Here is a 14,744-nt window from a genome sequence, read left to right on the forward strand (position 1 = left end):
TTTAGCTTACTTCCTGAGTTTTATTGCAGTAAGCAACTCCCTCCCTCCTCTCTACGTCACCACATGAAAGTGGAGCGGTTGTCATCAGACAGCAGAAAACAATCCAGCTTTCTGCGAGTTCACAAGAGACATGGGTTACTGACCAAACATTCTATAAGATAATGGGACTAAATTCTGGTCGTTTAAGGCTTCCGTATTTCAACCTTTACAGGGTGCAGGAGAATTTTGTTATACCTAAGACGCAAGAACACAACTGCATATATATACAAAAAATCAATTATTGACATGTTGTTAGCCTGCAAGTAAATAAATATGTGCTTAAAGGCGCACTCAATCGATTTATTGTTGCACTTACAGAAAATTTAGCAGCTTGCAGGTGAAACATAATTGATGCAGCAAAGCAGCGATTAGTTTTCAGTATTTGTGCATTTTCAAAAACACTGCATCCTACAGCAAACGTTTTCCTGCCTGATAATGGCCCACATCTCTTGTTTGCAACAAAGCATTGATGGTAAAAGTAATTGGGTGGCAACTAGCTATCATTGTGATAGTCTGTTTAATAGCAGATTATCATTTCAGTTAACAGTTTAATCATTTGATCTACAAAATGTCAGAAATGTTTGTGTGAAAAATGTCCCTCATAATTTTTTCAGTCCAAAGTGACGTCTTAAAATGTCTTGTTTTGCCCAACAAAGAGTCCAAAACCCAAAGATATTAAGAGGATTTTTTATAGAGGACAAAGAAAAATCAGAAAATCCTCATACTGGAAAAGCGGAACCAGTTAATGATTAACATTTTTGCTTAAAGAATAATGAGTGCAGCTCTACTCTGAGTGCGCTTTAAATAGAAGATTCTTACTGCAGCAGTAGGTTGGTTAAAGGCAAAATATATCCTGCCATGTCTTGTCTTCATTGTGTACTTGATGGGTACTTGGAGGTGACAGGGTACAAACACACCCCACAAAGAAGGGGACGAACTGGGGTTATTTCCACCCCAGGGCCATGATCCTTTCCATGTTGTTGTTGCTTTTTTTCCCCCACAAGCTATGTTTGTAAGGTAAAGGTTATCTTCACCCCATAAATAGCTTTTAACCACACATTTGGTTCACTGGTCCTGGATATCTATTTTATTAAAAAGCCTTTTCTGCCATAGGTTGAACAGTTTTAGTTCTTTACCAGGAGAAACGTCTGTTTTTTTTTTTTTATGTCTGTGCTCTTGTTTAAAGTGGTGTTTTTTTTTAAAGTACTACTGAGAAACATTTGAATTAAAATATACAATATACTTTAGGTATCAAGAACTCATTTTGTATACTGTTCCGTAGTTTAGTACATAACAATGCCTCATATTTTGTAAACTGAGCATATGTTTTGTATGCAAAAACTCACTCTTCAAAGTAACTGTACCGGTCATTAAGAACACTATTAATAGAAAAAAGTAGTAAGCTATCTCTACCTTAAAACTAGATTTAAATACTGTTTTTGTCTAATTCGGGTTGTCTAATTTCCATCCCTGTTAAAATGTATAACATTTTTATTACTTCAGCAGTTGCTCTCTGTTGGCTCTCTGCAATTTGAAGCAACCTCAGACTAGAATAATTTCCCAACACACTCAGATTAATGACTTCTTCTCAGACTTCAAAACTTCTTTGCTTGTTTACCTCAAATGTACTATTTATTTATTTGATGTACCTTCATCTTTAGTCCACAGGCAGACTCAGTGTTTTGACATAATGGTAGGCTATTTTGTCTGGAGGTATTTATTTCTAATGCATTTTGTGCAGTCACTTGTGACAGAGATACGGTGTGTGTGGTTTATATGTAGGCCTTTGTCCTTATTGATATTACTATGTTAACTGTTCTGTGTCAGTTGTTCATCATCGTTACTATCATTTATGCATTCATTTCCGGTATAGAGGGGCACTTATGAAGAAGAAATTCAAACTCAGAATTAAAATATTTATTATATTAATGAAGTGATAATACAACATATTTTTTTCCATAACTGAATAAACAAGCTGTTGTCAGCGGAAAATAGGGTCCCCAGGACACTGTTTAGCTAGAACGGTGGCACGGTCCACAAAATATAAACAAAGCAAAAAGGTATAAAATTGTGTTGTCCTGCAGTTTGTTTATGCAGTCATGAAACCAAAGAGAGGTTGTTTGTTTCGCTTGTCCAAGTATAACAAATCAGTCAATGAAGATGTTTGTCTTCTGATTGAAACGTCTTCCCCAAAACCACATAGTGCTCCTTTAAATGTCTGGAAATGTTCATGTTTTTGTGCTTGAGGAGGCGGCTTGAAACAAAACACATACTGATATGTAGACTTTGGCTGATAATTGTTTGCCATAGTAGTATTACCACTGAATCACACATTACTTCGAAGCCTCTTTAAAAAAACTCATAAATACATCAATATCGATCTGAGTGAAACTAAGAGGCCTAGCAAAACCGTAGAAGAAGAGTTGTAGCTCTTTTAAAGAGCGTAGAAGAAGAATTGTTGCTTCCACTATGAGATAAACTAACCTAACCTAGCTGCGTCCTAATATAATCAACATCTGCCTGTCTTGGCATTAATCGACAGCCACACAAGCTAAGAAACCCAATATCTTTATGAAGTGTAGTCACTCTGTTGATGAAACCCTGGCCGATTCCTGCGATGGCACCGGAAGGCGGAAAGCCCCGTTGCCTAGCAACCGTGGGGTCAAACAAGCGCGAGCAGCTTCTGAGGAGTTTGTTTACGTGACTTGTTAGCTCGCTTAATGTCGCTTATTAAGCTTGTAACGTTAAACAGATACAACTAAACAGAAACTTGTCTTTTAATTATCGCTTTGGGCCTCTGAGATATACCCATTTATTTTGAAGCGCTAATAGAATGGCAGGCAAAAAGAAAGAAGCGAGTCTGCAGGTTGTACAAACACAGCTATGTCACCTCCGTATTTTTTAAGCTAGCGTTAACTTTATAAAGCCCTGATGTTAATTGGTTTTCTGTCGTCCAGGCGTCTGTCACAAACCAGGAGCAGTGGGGGGAGATGCTGGCAACGAAAGGTTTGATAGGTAAGAACTTCAGAGGTTAAACACTTGACGTTTTGTCCCATTAAAGGTGGTTACTGAGCATCAAAACACCGTTTAGTCACGTACATGTTGTACAGTTGGTAAATAAAAACCAGTGTATGTGAATGAGCTCAGTTGTTGTGATTAATTGTATGCTGCTGCCCCACTGTGTTCATTTGGATAACTGCAGATTGGATGCTTGAAACCAATGGACCAGTCTTCCTCTTTTTGTCTCCCTTGCGCCCTCCTCTCTCTCTGCCTCACACAAACAAACACACACACACACACGTACACACACAATCTCTCTCTCTCACTCTCCCTCTCTCTCCCTCTAGTTGTAGATGTGTACCAACAGTGGTGTGGTCCCTGTCGAGCAGTGGTTAGTCTCCTGCGAAAAATAAAGAACGAGTTGGGAGATGACCTATTACATTTGGCCACAGTAAGCCCTGTGTGAATTTAAAATGTCAAGAATTTCAATTTAGACCTAAATTTGTGATAAGGGAGCAGCCCCAAACATGATGTGTGCGTATGTGTGTGCAGGCCGAGGCGGACAGCATTGAGGCTCTGGAGAAGTATCGTGGGAAGTGTGAGCCCACCTTCCTTTTCTATGGGGTGAGTGTGTGAGTGTGTACAGTAAATGCGTGTGTTAATGATTCAGCATGGCCATCAGCCACCACTCTTTAAGCTCTGTGTGTTTTGTCTTTTGTACACCATTTGTCTAGTCTCAAGCTATTTCTATATTTGTTCATTTTCTGTCTATATTTACTTTTCCTTTCATCCAGACTCTTTAATGCTCAGAGCTGTTAATGACTTCTCTGGTAGTGATGCAATACACTGCCCATTATTTCATTCACATTTTAAACTCTTGTGTTTGAGTTTGGATTATTCATGAGCCTGTGCTAGCCTTCTTAATTGGGGTCTGCTGTAGTCAAAATACTGCTGTATATCAAAGTTGTCCAAGGTTATATTTAGAAAAACTAAATATTAAAGGGTCTATGTGTTGAATGTACAGGGCGGGGAGCTGGTGGCTGTGCTGCGAGGGGCTAACGCTCCTTTCCTTCAGAGGATGATTGTAGAGGAACTGGCCAAAGAGAAGTCGGTCCTGGAGCAAGGTGGTGAACGCCAAGTGGTAAGCCTGAAGATTCACACATTCACAGTTACACAGTGCAGTTGTCCATTTACACATACGTAAATTCTCAAGCTGAAATGATTGACCTTTTTCCTTTTTCTTTTTCCTTGTGACTGTAAAAAAACACAGGTTTTACTAAAAACAAAAATGGCTCGATTGTATTTAAGTGTCTCAGTAAGCTATGACAGTGTGATAGCATACACAACCCCAGGACCCTGACACCAAAGCATCTAAATCATATTCAGCCATCGTTAATTCTATTATTTAGATTTGTTTTTTCTGCCTGTAACATGCCACAATGCCTTCTGTGATAAAGTCCTATTAAGTAAATTCCCCAACTAGTCAGCTGAAACCATGTTAAAACTTTATTTATGTTGACTGCCGATCTTTGTCTTATGTGATAGTAAACTGAATACCATTGGATTTTTTAACTGTTGGTCTGTTTGTATAGTAGAAATAACCTTGGGTGTCCATTTTTCACTGTTTTCTGACAGTTGACCAAACAATTAGCTATTTTTGGGCCTCTTTATGGCTTCATTGATAGGACATCTCAGAGAGATGACAGGTCAGACTCGCACCCTGGGCTGCTGCAGCGAGGACGGGGCCTCTGTACATGATACGCATGCTCTTCCAACTGTCCATCATTAAGCTGATTGGAAATTTCTGCATAGTTATTGAAATTATTCTTAATGCCTGCCACCTGCCAACATATTGAGGGAATATTGATAGGATAAAAGTCACTAAAACAAAAGGTGTGTAAAAAAAAATGTGCTTAAAAAGGATAAATAGTTTTGCACTTGCTTCCAAAATAAAAGCACAGACCAGCCAGACCAAGATTTTACCACAGGAGAAAGGGGAAAGAAATAGCGCTTTTGTCAACAGGGGCCACCAGAATCAACAAAAAAAATTTTTTTCCTTGTAGAAGCTTTAACATTTTTGTATTTGTTGTATCAGGTTAAAGATGAAGGTCTGGTGGACAATGAGAAAAATGAGGATGAGGAGACGCCTCAGGAGGCAGAAAATGAAGACAGTATAATTGGTGCTGTGGAAACAATATAATCACATAAGTGGTCATTTTTTTTATTGTCATTGTTGCCGGTAATGTTGTTACAGTAATTACCATTGTAGTTTACCAGCAGTCTTATGATGCTGTTTAACATCTCATCTGCATTACCAATCATCATTCTGCTCTTTCTCCTGTAGTTCCTGCCAGTAAATCCTACACAGTTGCCATCATCAAACCAGATGCTGTTGCTCACGGCAAGGCAAATGAGATCATTATGAAGGTATACAGAGACAAACACTGCTCACCTTCTGAGAAGAAGAGATTGTCTCAAGCCTTCCTGCTGACATTAGCTCATTATCCTGACATTACTCCCCTGGCTAGATTCAAGATGCTGGCTTTGAGATCTTGGCCCATGAGGAATGCATGCTGACTGAGATCGAGGCTCGAGATTTTTATCAGCACAGAGCAGGAGAGGTATAGCGAAACTGTATCAAACAGAAGTCTATCATGTTCCTGTCTCAAACTGCTGATTGGTTCGGTGTGTGTTCGTGAGGTGAGTCTGGGCATTTCTGAGTCATGTGAGAGCAGTCACGACCAGTGCGAAAACCATTTCAATTAGGTTGCAATACATCACACTTCCATCTGCATTTCTGCACAGGGCTCAAAATAGATCTGTTGTGTAAGCAGCTTTTTTGTGCTTATTGTGCAGTTTGTGATGAGACTAAATGATTAGAGATTCAAAACTACAAAATGTGCAAGAAATGTGGCCAGGTAAAGCACTCATGTTCATGAAATAATATATTTAGTAGTAGAATAAAATGACTTCTAATTTCCTTTTAGTAGTAGTTGTAGGTATTTTTTTCATTCATCACATATACTACAATAACAACAGTACTGAGAGTATAAACAAATTCATGTTAAGAGGGGACTGAAAAGTCTGAAGTATAGGCAAAATGCTTCTATATACATTCTTTTTAATTTAAACTACCCCCAGAAATTAAAAAACAGTCACACTTGTTCTTCTAGATGTACATCTCCCTTTAGATCCTATTTTTTTTTTTAGCTTTTTGTATGATAAACTTCCAAATACCTCTTAGATCATACTTGCTTTCCTGTGTTTAAAAAAACAAACAAAAAAACACCATCTTTGTGCGACATCTGGGAGTTACTTTTGCCCTAAATATTATTTGCATTATTTTATCATGTACTGATTTAAATGTCAAAGCATGGCACACAAAAAGCCAATTTCTACATAATGTAGCTTAAATAAAACATAGGACTGGTTTTCTGGTAAGACTCTTGAATTTATAGTTGTTCAAAAGGTCAACCCCAACAATTTTTAAAAAGCACACAATAGCTACATACAGCTTTTCTAGTGTGATCCAAGTCTCCAGAAGCCACAAGATCCCAAATAAATTTTGACTTTATTTACACCCTCAACACGCGGTCAAGCTCCTCACTTCATATGGGGTGCACGCAAACACGTTTAGCTTAACAGCTACATTGAAGATTTCAGATTTAAGACAAGTGTAAATTTCTTTTTCAAATAATTTCGGGATCTTGGGGCTTCACCTGACCTTGTCATAGTGGATTTCCAGAGTAGATAATGACTGAACTTTTATTTTGGTGGGAACATATCCTTTATATATCCCTATACGAGTTGCTCATGACTCTGAAAATGTGCCTTTGCTCTACTGTTTCCATGTTAGTTTACCACAATTTCAACATCACAGAGTTTTGATTCAGTTTTCTTAATGCTGAGAGAAAATGCATTGACATCAAACCAAGTTTTAAGGATTCCCTTGTCTCATCATTAGGACACAAATGTTCCTTTGAATTAGTATTGTCTGCACAAATGACATTCTTGAACAAATCTGTGACATTGTATCAGTCTTCTCTCTTGTCTCTCTCTCTCACTTTGCAAATTTAAGGCCTGAATCAGGAAAGCAGGTATCCTGAGTTGTCTGGATAACTTTGCTGTGTAAAAACACAGATTGTTCCTTTAATTAAATTAACAACGGCGTGCTTTTGTTTCTGTATGTGCTTGTGTCTATGTAATGATGATTTTTCAGGCTTCCTTTGAGGACTTGGTGCAGTTCATGTCCAGTGGTCCCTCCCATGTTATGGTACTCTCTCAGGTCGAGGGCTCAGCCAATGTTATACCAGCATGGCGTGAGTTTATTGGCCCAGCAGACATAGAGGAGGCGAGGAGAGAACAGCCAGAAAGGTTAGTTACTGGATATTATGCATATGCTACATTCAGAAAAAGAGTTGAAAAAACATCAACTGTGGCTTTAAAACTGTTGGACACGTTATGATGAAATGTGTCTTTGTAAAGAGGGACATTGTTTAAAGCATAGGCAGTTATTCATGCACTGTTGATTGCAGCAGTGTGAAACAGGGTAAAGTCTGGGAAAGCGAATGAACAGCACATTCTCGCCTCGCTCCGTCAGACACACCCAAACATTATGCTTCTCTCTGGTTGAGCACCAGCCGAGCAACCATCTGCTCCCCTCTCCTTTCTCCCCCCTGGCTTCCTGCAGCTTGCGGGCACAATACGGCACACAGACACTGTTCAACGCAGTGCACGGTAGTGAGGACATCGACCAGGCCAGCAGGGAGCTCGCCTTCTTCTTCCCCAACTTTAGGACGGCCTCGGTAACGGAGCAGGATGGGGAGGAAGAGCGTGTGGAGAGGACACTGGCTCTTATCCGGCCTGACGTTGCCAGAGAGAACAGAGGTAGAGCCCGTGCCAAATACACAAGTACACACGTGTGCGAGCACAGACACACAGTTAAAGGTGGATCATGTTGACACAGTCGGCCTGCATCTTGACTCCATCAGCTAAGGTGCAGCTCCAGTTTCCTGTAAGTGATTAATGCACATAAATGTATCACACTTTCAAACTACAATATGGCAACTTCCTGTATTATAACTGCCACCCAGTCGCCAGTTCACTGGATACCTGACCTGTAGCTAAAAGTAATATAATCCAATACAATGCAATAAATGTACACTGCAAATCCTACGTCAGTTTTTGTTCAAACTGTTTTAGAGAGGAACTGAATCATCTGCGTGGTCAATTTAGAGGCTGCAGACAGGTGTTTCTGTTATTTTGTCCATCCCATTTATCTCAGTTGGGGAAGTCTAAATTACAGAAACAACTCTCTGCAGCGATGGAATGTACTTTTTTTTAAGTACTGCATTGAAGTACAATTTTGTGGTACTACTTTACTTGAGTGTTTCCATTTTCTGCTATTTTATACTTCCACTCCACTACATTTGGAGGCAGATATTGTACTTTTTTATCCACTACATTTATTTAATAGATAATAAATAATAAACTGCTCTTCCAAAATGATGATACATTTGAATAACACGCAGATTGCAGGACTGTTGTTAGACCACATTAGCTAAGTGTACCTAATAAACAGGCAATTCAGTGAATATTTTATATTGATTGTTCTGCAGAAGAGATCTTGGCTCAGATCCACCAGTCAGGCTTCACCGTGGCTCTCCAGAGAGAGGTGATGTTGACAGACGAACAGGTCAGACAGTTTTACATCCAACATGTCGAGGAGGACTACTTCCCTGCACTGCTTCAGAGCATGACCAGGTGATTTACACAGTTCTCTAAGAAAATCGAAAGAGTGCGGTTTTACTACACAGGGTGCATTCATCATATGTTCATTTGCAGTGGACCAGTGCTGGCTTTGGCTTTATGCAGAACGGGGGCTGTCCATCACTGGAAGAACTTGCTTGGTCCATCTGATGTTAATAAAGCCAGAGAGGGGAATCCTGAATGGTGAGTGATGTTTGTCATTTACACAATTCCTTTAGTGCCCCAAATTCTTGAAATGATATTCAACAGATGCTAAAAATCAATACTCTTTCAACTAATGGAAAATTTGAAGTGGAAACAGACACCGATGATGTCATTATTCTATAGCCATTACATTGTGCAGTCAACATTTACTTCATAAAAGCATAAAAATGTTTCTATTGGCAATTTAAAGCCATCATCACAAACCTCCCTGCTTTTTATTTTTAACTTCGCTGTAACTCGACGTCATTGTAAAGTCGTTAAAATAACAGTTTGAAATGATGAAATAAATGAGTTCACAGAAAATTCACTGCGTTAGCTTGTTAGAAAGAACTTCTTTTGACCTTGTCAGTTTTTGCAGCGTATTCTACAAAAATGTGTGATTAAAGAGATGAAAGGCCAAACATTTCGCATTGACATTCCACAGTCACACAGTGGGGAAAAAAATCTACTAATTAACTGTTTTGCTTTTCCAACAGCAATACAGTCGCAAGACAAAGAGGAATTTTAGAGAAGTTCTGTTGCAGTCTCTCTCTACCTGCAGTGTACAATGTTCACTCCTGTTTCAAGGGGTTCTTGAAAGGCGGTCTCAAAAATGTGGAAAATTACTAGCTGGGATAGAAGCAGATAAGACAGGGCGCGCCAAAGTGATGAAACTTGCAATGTGTCACTACTTTATCGGAAAATAATTTCTGCAAACCATCAAATATTAGTGGTTACATAATGATGGTACTAAAAGTCTAATCATCCCTAACATGACGGATATATATTCTCCATGTATGTAGATGTAATATATTAACAACATAGATATTTGAATTTTTTTTTATTCAATAAACAGTGTAAGAACAAAAATATGTTGATACAAGCTTATTTTTTAAATAAGTGTCATCTTCACATGCACTGAAATGTATATTTGATTATGTACCTGCAATGTATTTTTGAATATTAATGTTAATAAAATTACATTTTCTATATATTGCCAAATACACCAATAATTTCCATTTTCATATACTGGAAAAATCCTCACAATATATTTTACAAAAATATACTATATTGTAGATTATGGCTGTGACGTTATCAGATTTTTGTCTCACCATTGTTATCTAGACAAATTCACGATATCGATAGCGTTACAATATTACGGAGCCATGGTAAAAAAAAAAAATTAATTGTGGCCACAATATAGCTATAACGTGCAAACGAAATGCTAATTCATGGCCACAAAATACTAAATTGTGGCCACAAAATACTAATTCATGGCAACGAAATAAGTATAATGTGCGCACGAAATACAAATTAATAATATTAATATCATTCCTGGACAGCTGGGTAAGCAAATCGAGTGCACCTTCTCTACAAACTGCAATAGCCTACGTGATGTCCTTAATAAAGTGAGTGTCTTATCTTATTCTGTTCTTGTCAATATTTTGTTATCCCGCATTTAAGCAGTGCCTTTCACTGATCATCTCCTTTGAAAGTAGCATCATGTGTGTCAGACTCTCAGCTGAGGGAATACAGAGGCTATATGAGCCGCAGCATTTAATGATGCCACCGAACGCAGCCGTGCAGTTACAGTAGTGTTCACTGTATGTATCGCGTTGCCAAGGGAACCTATAGCCTATCAGTGATCAGAATCTAGTTTGTATTGATTTGCAGGTTGTTGTTGCTCTGACTGAACTACTGAAGGTGTCTGTAGTGTTCTCTGGACATTTGTCCTTCAGTAAAATCACAGACGATTAAAAGTTCACTATATTATAAGCCTAATTAAATAACTGCCTATATGCGGGATAACGAGATATTGACTTGAACAGAATAAGAAAAGACATTCACCTTAAGGACGAAAGAGTTTTACTTGATATTTTATCTTTTATTCTATTATTAATTCTATTCTTAAGGTTAGGGTTTTTAATTTTCTGTTTAATGTATGTCTGATGTATGTTTTGGATTTTGTATGCTACTGGACACTTGAATTTCCCTCGGGATAAATAAAGTATCTATCTATCTATCTATCTATCTATCTATCTATCTATCTATCTATCACGTAGGCTATTGTAGTTTCAAGAGAAGGTGCGCTCGATTTGCTTACCTAGTTGTCCAGGAATTATATTAATATCATTAATTATCCTTATTTCGTGGCCACGAAGTAGTATTTCGTGCGCACGCTATAGCTATATTGTGGCCACAATTTTTTTTCTTTTTTGACCATGTCATGTCTGGAGCTCCGTACAATATCTATAGAAATTTTTGGGGAAAAAAGGCAAAGTCATCAAAACTGCCATTAACATTGTTTACTCAGACGTGATTCACAATCATAATAATGTTTTTAAGGAAAAGAGAAACTTTTATATTGCACCTTTCTCCAAGCTCTGTATATATGTATGTTTTTTTTCAAAATGTGTCTTCATGAAAATGTCATCAATATGGCCTTTAAGTAATAGGTTTAAAAAAAACATATCAATATATATTACCAGTGTTGTGATTATTTCAGAACAAAGGACCCAAATAGAAGAGACCAGGGCAGGCAGGTTGGAAAAAACAAAAGCAAGCCCTAATAGTGTAAAGCTGAAGTCCAGGAAACAAGTAAGAAATCAAGAGCAAAAAACTAATGTGACCAGGATGACATGAGGAACAGAGCAGCAAACACAGTTGAAACACGGAGAGCAAAACAGGATAAGAGGTGAAAACACAGACAAACTAACAAAGAGTGTGGGAAAACAAAGACTTAAATATACGAGGACTAGTAGACTCTTAAACACAGGTAAACGTACAAATTAAAACAGGAAATGACTGAAACCCCAAAACACATGAATGTATTTAAAATGTACATCACATTTTTTTATATATATTTTTAAATGACAATTAACTGGCATGTATGGAAGCCTACCATATATTAAACCGTGAATGTTTCACTATATCTCAATATATGCCTGGGACACCAATGTAATGCTGACTTCTGTATCCTTCACCTCTCAGTTTAAGGGCTCAGTTTGCTGTGGAGAACGAGCCAATCAACCAGCTTCATGGCAGTGCAAACCATGAAGAGGCAGAACGAGAGATCAACTTCTTCTTCCCTAAAGAGAAAACACTGGCAGTGATCAAACCTGATGCCATGGAGGAACACAGAGGTCCTTCCTGGTCTTTTTTAAAAAGTAATATTCATTTGTTTATGTGCAAAGAATATGATCTCATTCTTAGAATATATTTTCTGTCACTCTAACAGAGAAGATTTTGGAGGAGATCCGTGGCAACGGTTTCTCTGTAACCCAGCTGAAGGAGACGGTGCTGTCAAGGGAGATGGCCGAGGAGTTTTACAAAGAGCACAGAGAGAAACCTTTCTTCAGCCAGCTGGTGGAATTCATGTGTCGGTAAGTCTATCAGCGGACACAGCCAAGAGAGAAGGGCAAAGTGACCACTGCAGACCTGCCCTATTTCCTGTTACCACTGCAAGTTTTAGCAGCACTTTTAACTGTAATCTTAGCAGCTTAGAGTCCAGGCAGCCTCAGGCAAGAGGAGAGGGACTCCATCTCAATTTCATTCTTTGTTCCACCGCACACATCTAGATTTATCTTCCGCTCCGATTAGTCTCTTCACTTGGTTGTTACATAACGTCCTGTGAACCTCAGCCTGAGGAACTACCTTCACTGTCAGCATCTTTCAGCATCAGGTTTAGCCTTAATTTCAGCTTTATATTCTAACCATTTAACAGTGTTTTACATGTTTGTTGTTGTAGTGAAGGTAACACTTGATCTCTATCAATGTATTTATGGACTGGGCTGAAAGGCAGTGTTTTGATGCCTTTTTTGGTTAACAGTTTCACCTATTTCACACAGACAATGACTACGTTCACATGAGCCACCAATATTCCAATAGTAATTGTCCAGTCAAAATATAACCACCTCAAAACTGTTTTCCCCTAGTGTGATGAAAAAATGCAGCATGGCAATCATTGTTTCTCCTACACCTTTTATTATATAAACATCTTGTCATTGTGTATTTCAGCGGGCCCTGTCTGATGCTTATCCTGACAAAAGAAAATGCAGTGGAAGAGTGGAGGGCCATGATTGGCCCAACAGACCCTGACCAAGCTAAGGAGACATCCCCAAACTCTCTGAGGGCCCGGTTCGCCTCCGATATCCTCCACAACTCTGTCCACGGCTCCTCCAATGAGCAGCATGCGGAAGAGAAGATCCGTTTCATCTTCGGCGACATCTGCTCAGACACAGAGCTCACCACTGATGGAGAGACTGACTCGACAATTTTAGGTAATCACATGACTGTTTGCGGTAGCCTTTACCATCTGTCACACCATCTGGTTTCATTTATATACAACAATTTTTTTTTTGTTGGTTTTTATATCTGATTCCTGCTAGATCTTTATATTTCTTCAGTTATGTTGTTTAAGGTTGGAAATAAAGATCAATTTCTTTCAGCAAAAGAACAAGATTTTTCTGCAGATGAAAACACAGAAATGTCAAGATCTACAACTCAAGAAAGTTCTGATAGCCATCATCAACGAGACGAAGGTATGATAAGAGTAACAAGAAAGGGTTTTACTGATATTAGCTGTCGCAGTTCAAGGGCTTCAAAGTCTGCATTTCTAGACTGAAAACAGCATTATGGGGCGACAAATGCCTAACTCTGCACAAAGGCTCACATGGGCAAATACATCCTATATACTGTATGTATATATATATATATACACACACACATATATATATATATATATATATATATATATGTCTATATAGATTTATACATATCTATCTATCTATATAATATATATATATATATATTTATTAATAGCTGTTAATTATGCAGAAATATTTACCGTTAACCTGGTCGACTATTTGACATCTTTCCATCCTTGTGCTTTGTCCCACGTTATCACAGCCGTTTGAGGGAAACCTCCTGGTGATGACCTTTAAAATCAAAACTACTTTTAGTCTTTCTGAAGCTATTATTTTATTTAAGACAGAGAGGCAGATTTAGTCAGACCTCAGGCGTCTTTCAGGGGGTTTGTCTCCTGACAAAGCAATCACTGCTCTACGTCCTGGGAATTTAGAGTAGATAGTAAGTAGATAATGCTCTTGGCACTGACAATTCAGATAGCTTCCATGAGCAAGAAGAGGCATCTCTTCTGATTCCGAGACAAATGAAGCCATAAAGTCACCAACAGCAGCTGGAATAGAGATGTAAACAGTCTGTTAGTCCCCAGAGAGCAAAATAGAATCTTGACCACCTGCATTTGTGGCTGCGGAGGACAATCGTGATCCTATTTTGTTGAAGTATTAGACATCTGAAGGTGACAGTGTTCAGGGATTGCAACATTACCATGTAATACTCTTTTGGTGGTTGCAAGATTTCATTGTATAGGGAATTCATTCATCTTGAGCTAATTTTCCTCTCTTACTTTACAGGTGACCCACATAATTTGAATCTTTTGACAGGTGGGAGTGATGATCCAGAGCAGTGATTCAAGAAACTGAATTAACCACCACTACAGGTTTATTCTGTGAGGTTATGGGGGAAACACTGTCACTCCATAAATCATAAAGTAAACAAGAGGAGACTCAAAAGAATCTTGATCAGTTTTATCTGCTATCATGCTGTGACAATATGACTGCAACTGATTAGGGTTTGATTTTTTAATGCGGTAGCTGAACAATTGAAAATAAATCAGTCTAGACTCCAAATCAGCTGTGTGAATGTCAAGAATAAAAAAACATTAAAACAAC

The 14,744-nt window shown here is 38.3% G+C and overlaps 1 protein-coding gene across 1 annotated transcript; it reads left to right on the plus strand.

Moving 5' to 3' along the window:
• Window positions 1-2,676: 2,676 nt before the first annotated feature.
• On the plus strand, window positions 2,677-14,743 carry LOC115587574 (thioredoxin domain-containing protein 3 homolog). The gene is made up of 17 exons (XM_030427473.1): window positions 2,677-2,905; window positions 2,997-3,054; window positions 3,387-3,490; window positions 3,592-3,663; window positions 4,064-4,180; window positions 5,135-5,219; window positions 5,384-5,466; window positions 5,568-5,660; window positions 7,259-7,413; window positions 7,730-7,926; window positions 8,658-8,802; window positions 8,884-8,991; window positions 11,983-12,134; window positions 12,230-12,374; window positions 13,009-13,271; window positions 13,440-13,532; window positions 14,427-14,743. Exons 1-17 carry the CDS (start codon window positions 2,873-2,875, stop codon window positions 14,480-14,482), a joined length of 1,959 nt encoding a protein of 652 aa, XP_030283333.1. The 5' UTR covers window positions 2,677-2,872; the 3' UTR covers window positions 14,483-14,743.
• Window position 14,744: the final 1 nt, after the last annotated feature.

This window comes from Sparus aurata, chromosome 9, assembly GCF_900880675.1.
Source record: "Sparus aurata chromosome 9, fSpaAur1.1, whole genome shotgun sequence".
In the NCBI taxonomy this organism is placed as follows: domain Eukaryota; kingdom Metazoa; phylum Chordata; class Actinopteri; order Spariformes; family Sparidae; genus Sparus; species Sparus aurata.

What these genes read in the sequence shown, in the direction of transcription:
- LOC115587574 (XM_030427473.1), top strand. Translation starts at nt 2,873, where the DNA reads ATGGCAGGCAAAAAGAAAGAAGCGAGTCTGCAG. An exon ending in ATCAGCACAGAGCAGGAGAG is followed by an intron (nt 5,661 to 7,258) that starts GTATAGCGAAAC and finishes ATGATTTTTCAG; the next exon opens with GCTTCCTTTGAGGACTTGGT. An exon ending in CTGCTTCAGAGCATGACCAG is followed by an intron (nt 8,803 to 8,883) that starts GTGATTTACACA and finishes GTTCATTTGCAG; the next exon opens with TGGACCAGTGCTGGCTTTGG.